Raw genomic sequence first — 6,338 nt, forward strand, 5'->3', positions numbered from 1 at the left:
AACCTTTAAAAAATAGGATCAGTCAAGTGAAAAAGGAAACACAAAAACTCAAGGAAGAATATTAGACATTAAGTAAAAATTAAAATTGGACTAAGAGTTAATGAATCCATAAGACATCAGGAAATAATAAGACAAATTTCAAAAATTAAAAATAGAAGAAAATCTAAAGTACCTCTCAAGAAAAATATCTGACATCGAAAATAGAAGAAATAGAGATAATCAAAGAATCACTGGAATACCTAAAATCCACAGTCAGATAGTGAGCCTGGACATCATATTATAAGACATCAGAAGGGAACATTTTCCTGATATCCTTGAACAAGAGAGGATAATGGAAACTGAGAGAATCCACCAATTACTTCCTGAAAGAGACCCCAAAATAAAATAACCCAGGCCTATTACAACCCAAGTCCAGATCTCTCAGGACAAGAAAAAAAAACACAACAAGCATTCAGAAGGAAAATATTCAAATATCAAAGACCCATAGTCAGGATTTCACAGGACCTAGCAGATCCTATATTAAGGGACTGGAAGTAATGAGATATGATATTAAAAAAGGCAAAGGATTAGTACTATAATCAAGAATTATATGCTCAGAAAAACTGAAATTCATAATACACAGGGGAAATGGTATTTAAAGAAATAAATGAATTTCATATATTCTGGACCAAAAAGTCAGATCCAAAAAGAAAATCTGCTAAGCAAATTCTATATTCATAAGATGGATAAAAACCCAAAGTGATAACTTAAGGGTTTCAATAAGACTGAAATGAGTTCATTCATACATGGGAAGGTTAAAATTTAAATAATTAAAATGTTTCTAATACTTAAGGTACTTAAAATATACAAGATAAAGTACTTAAAATATTTAAAAGGCTTATAACTATTAGAGCAATAAAAAGAACTATACATAGCAGGAAGGGAGAAAGCTAAATAAGATGTATTGATATCCAAAAAAAAAAAAAAACAACACAGAAGTTTGGAAACACATGAAGAGAAGAGAAAAGGAAAGATAGAAGGAAATAAATTATCTTATTAAAAGGCCAAAAAAGGGAAATACAATGGAGGAGAAGATAGTGGAGGTTATGTGCTATGCTTGAACTTTATTATCACTGGAGAAAGATCAAAGTGATAATAACATGGACACTCCATCAGTGATAGAAACCTACCTTACTTTATATGGAAATAGGATGATAACAGCAATAAGTGAAGGGTGGAAGTGAGAAACTACAAAAAAAGAGGGTGAATTGGGGGGAGCTGGTTGTTAAAAACAAAAATATCTGCAGAGAAAGGTCAAAGGAGAGAGAGAGAGAGAAAGGTCAACAGAAGAAAAATAAATAGAGAGGGATGAATTTACCTATAAAATGGAAAAGGAAAGCAGAGTGAATTAAAAACAGAATCCCACTATATGCTGTCTACAAGAAACAAAGCTGGGAAACAGACACACAGAATAAAAGTAAGAAACTCAAGCAGAATCTACTATGACTCCGCTAATGTGAAATGTAGCAATCCCGATCTCAGACAAATCAAAAATATAAACTGTTCTAATCAAACACATTAAGAAAGGAAATTACATCATTATGAAAAACACCAAAAAAATAAAACAACATCAGTACTAAACTTATATGCACCAAATGTCATAGCATTCAGGTTCCTAATGGAAATTTTACATTAGTTATAGAAAGAAATAGATAGTAAAATGTTACTAGTGAGGAACCTTACACTCTCAGAAGTAATGAATCAAAAAAAAAAAAAACAGAGTTAAAGAGGCAAATAGAATTTTAGATAAGTTCAATGTGATAGAACTCTGAAGAAAACTGAATGAGAAAAGAAAGGAAAACACCTTTTTCTTTTTACTACATGGTACCTTCATAAAAACTGGCCATGTGATAAGGCACAAAAAACTCACAACCAAATGTAGTAGAGCAGAATTATTAAATTTATGCTTTTCTGACTACAATGCATTAAAAATTACATCCAACAAAGGAAAGAAAGCCTAACTATGCATTATAAATGAAATAATCTTAAGAATGATCTGATCAATGAATTGATCTCAGAAATCACAGAAACAATCAATAATTTCATTCACAAAAATGATAATGATGAGATAACATACAAAAATTACTGGATATAGTAAAAACTTTACTTAAGGAGAAGTTTTTATCTATAAATGCTTATATCAATAAAATATAGAAAAGGCAAACCAATGAAGTAGGCATTCAACTAAAAAAAAAACTAGAAAAAGGATGAATTAATAATCCTCAATTAAATGCCAAATTAGAAATCATTAAAATCAAAGGAGAGATTAATAAAATGGAAAATAAGAAAAACTCTGAACTAATAAATAAAACAAGGCATTGGTTTTATGAAAAAATAAAGAAAATAGGTAAATTATTAGTTAACTTGATTTCGAAAAAGAAAGAATAAAGCAAAATTACTAGTATCAAAAAAGAAAAAGTAGAAATCACAATCAATGAAAAAGAAATTATACCTGACTGGACACAATAATATAAGACTTCTCCCAAACACTTCAAATAAGGAAAAAGAAATGTAAACTTTCCTTCCCTTTTTGAACCATTACCAGTGCAATTTAGGATATGTGAGGCAGTATCCCAAAAGACCCTGGAAGTCATCCTGGTCTAAGAAAGTTTAAAGGGAATCCTGATTTAAGAGGAATTATCTTCTTAGTAGATATTGAGAGATGACAGGTCTAATTAGTCTCATTTAAGAAGCTCATGTTATTCATCTGTTCCTTACCTGAGGGAAATCTTCTGGCCAATAAATGTCTTCTTCATTAATAATTAATCCCTTATTATAAGGACTGACTTCTCCAACTTTCACCAGTGTCTCAATAGGACCAGAAAAAAATTGAAAATTTAGGATATCATATGTCTCTGCCACGATCCTGGCTTCATCCCCACATACCTCATTGTTAGCATCATTGACAGAATTGAGACACTTCAGATAGTAGTGGAGCTGAAGGCAAGGAAAATAATATGTTACTCCAAGGGAAAAGAAGGATTCATTAATATCCCAAGACTTGATTATCAATATAAAATGAGATAAGCATTGGAGCTTGAAAAAGTTATCATTCTTTCTTAAAAATCTTCTTACTGAGCTCTTCTTAGCACTCTGCACCCAATTTCTCTTTTTCCCTAGCAAATCAAAGACAGCAGAAGAACAGCAAGGCCAGGAAATAAACATGTATTCTAGATAATTTCATCTTTTCTCCACTAAATCATAAATTTCTTTCAAATATCTTTAATATCTGGCATTGCAATTTCTTTTCTAAACTCTACACTCACAGGGAACTTAATGCCTTTGACAGGCAGAAGCCTACTACTTCTTCCCCATTAGATTCTGAGTCCCTCAAAAATGAACTCTCTTCTGTCTTTCCTTGCATTTCCCAGAACTTTTAACAATTCCCAGTACATAGTGGGTATTTTAAGAATGTGTGTTAGCACACTGATATTAAATGAAATCTTCTAACTTTTAAAAGTCCATATGAAAGTCTGAGTAGTAGTTGATCATGTGTTCTTAGGAATGAAGGACAATATGATATTCATGGTGATAAAATTAAAGGTAAAGAAGGAAAAGGAAATTCAAATGATTAAGTGGTTAAACAATTTCCAAAACATCAATGAAGCAAAATAAAGAGGATAATAATTCCAGTTCAAGAAAATGGGAAAGAGGTTGCATTAAGATTAAATAAAAGAAATTTAAAATATAGCACAATTAGAAGAAGATTTGAGAAGTAGAGATTTCAAAATTATCCACAGGAGGGCAGCTGGGTAGCTCAGTGGATTGAGAGCCAGGCCTAGAGACGAGAGATCCTAGGTTCAAATCTGACCTCAGACGCTTCCCAGCTGTGTGACCCTGGGCAAGTCACTTAATCCCCATTGCCTACCCTCACCACTCTTCTGCCTTGGAGCCAATACACAGTATTGACTCCAAGACGGAAGGTGAGGGTTTAAAAAAAAAACTATCCAGAAAATAATTTTAGCTGAAGGCAGGGATAGAATAGAGCAGTGGTTCCCAAACGTTTTTGGCCTACCACCCCCTTTCCAGAAAAAATATTACTTAGCCCCCTGGAAATTATTTTTTTAATTTTAATAGCAATTCATAGGAAAGATAAATGCACCTGTGGCCATCACTGCCCCCCCGGATCACTGCAGCACCCACCAGGGGGCAGTAGCACCCACTTTGGGAATTACTGGAATAGAGAAAAGTAGCTTATGTGAATTAGGCACTCATAAAAGGATTTTTAGAGGAGAGGCAAAGACAGGTGGACAGACAATGTTTGAACCTCAATCTCATCAGAAATAATTTAAAAAGAGAATAATATATAAACATATTCCATAGAGTATAGAAATGTGTCTTACCCAATAGGGAAGTAAAAGGAGAAAGGCAACAAAAGGAAAGGGGGGTAATAAAAGTGAGAGGAAAGAAATAGAAAAGAGACTTTCAGTGATAGAACAGGGTAAAAAAAAAGTACAAAAAGATAAAAAAGAAAATCTCATGTGGAGAAATATACAGGGGGAGTAATCATAAATTTAATTGGGAATGGGATGGACCCACCCATAAAAGAGAAACATAAAGCAGAACAGATTAGAAATCAGAATCCAACAATATGTTTTAGTAGGAAAAAAAATCCTTGAAGCCAGAAGACACACAGAGTTCAAATAAGGAACTTGAATAGAATCAATAGCATTTTTAATAAGGTAAGAAAGTAATGGGGAAACAATCATGATCTCAGACAAAGCAAAATAAAAAAATGATCTTAATTAAAAGAGATAATAAGGGAAATTATATTATTACAAAAGATAGAAGAGTAATTTTTTTGAATTTTGATGGCAAAATCATGTGGTAAAGCCTAAATTCCATAACATATTTATAGTTATAGCATACTTAATATAAAACTGATTCAAATTTATTAAAATGAGACCCATTAACCAATTGATAAATGATCAAAAGATATAAATAGGCCATTTTCAGAAGAAGAATTCAAGGCTAATTATCCATATTATAAAAAACTCTATCTCATTATAGATTAGAAAAATGGAAATTAAAATAATTTTGAGGTACCACCTTACACTTAACAATGAGAAATGCTGGAGAGGACAAGTTAAAAATAATTGTGCTGATGAACTATTGGTGGAATAATGTATTGGTACAACCATTTTGGAGAATAATTTCAAACTATGCCCAATGAGATATAAAACTATCCCTTGTAACCACCAATGCCAATACCCAAACCATATCCAAAACATATCAAAGGAAAAGGAAAAGGACCTATGTGTACAAAAATATTTATAATAGCTCTTTTCCAGTTGACAATTAATTATAAATTGAAGGGATGTTCTTCAATTGGTGATTGGCTGAACAAGTTGTGGCATATGACTGTGATAGAGTACTATTGTGCTAGGGGAAATAAGCATGGGGTTGGATTTGAAGAAACATGATGAGATCTATATGAACTTTTGCAAAGTGAAGTGAAAATTATGAGGAGAGCATTGTGCACAGTTAACATCAATGTAGAAGCAATGATCATTTGTGAAAGACTTGATTTATCTAATCAATCCAATGATCCAAAACAATACAAAGGATTCACATGCACAAAAAAATTATCTGCCTCCAGAAAGAGGACCGATGAACTCTGAGTATAATTGAAGTTTAATTTGCTCACTTTCTTCATATGTCTTGCTTTTTAAAGAAACTTTACCAGTACAGAATTATATTTTACATTATTTCAAATTTAAAGTTAATATCACACTGTTTCAATTTAGTATGTGGGTTAAGTGGTGTAAGGTAGAGAGATAATTGAGAGCTCTAAATTTAAAAAGAAAAGAATGTTGAAATTAAATAAACTATTCAAATCTGATATTAAAATATCAGAAAAATATAGTGGATGTCCACAAGTGGTATGATAGAAACCATTTCTCCCCAAAAATTTATTCTCCTGAAATACTTCTAAATTCAATCTGCATTATTGCACTCTTTTAAGTCTCAACAACAACAAATAATCAATAAGAAGAGATAAAATACAACAACAAAAAGGTATCTCTTCTAGAAGGATTTTAAAAAGAAAGTACTACCCTAAAGGTAGAAAGTGTAATAGCAATGGTGGTGGTAGTAGTAAGGCTGATAGTAATAGTAGTAGAAGTAGTAGTAGTAGTAGTAGTGGTGGTGGTGGTGGTAGTGGTGGTGGAGGAGGGAGGAGGAGGAGGAGGAGGAGGAGGAAGAGCAGGAGGAGGAGGAGGAGGAGAAGGAGGAGGAGGAGGAGGAGGAGGAGCAGGAGGAGCAGGAGGAGCAGGAGGAGCAGGAGGAGGAAGAGGAGG

General features: G+C 32.7%; 1 protein-coding gene across 1 annotated transcript in view; it reads right to left on the reverse strand.

Moving 5' to 3' along the window:
- Positions 1-6,338, reverse strand: part of LOC123251790 (vomeronasal type-2 receptor 26-like) — a 61,314-nt gene that overhangs the window by 14,460 nt on the left and 40,516 nt on the right. Inside the window, exon 4 of the mRNA XM_044681106.1 lies at positions 2,758-2,976. Coding sequence (XP_044537041.1) covers positions 2,758-2,976 — 219 coding nt within the window. The remainder of the gene's footprint in view (positions 1-2,757; positions 2,977-6,338) is intronic.

This window comes from Gracilinanus agilis, chromosome 6 (genome assembly GCF_016433145.1).
Source record: "Gracilinanus agilis isolate LMUSP501 chromosome 6, AgileGrace, whole genome shotgun sequence".
Taxonomy (NCBI): Eukaryota; Metazoa; Chordata; class Mammalia; order Didelphimorphia; family Didelphidae; genus Gracilinanus; species Gracilinanus agilis.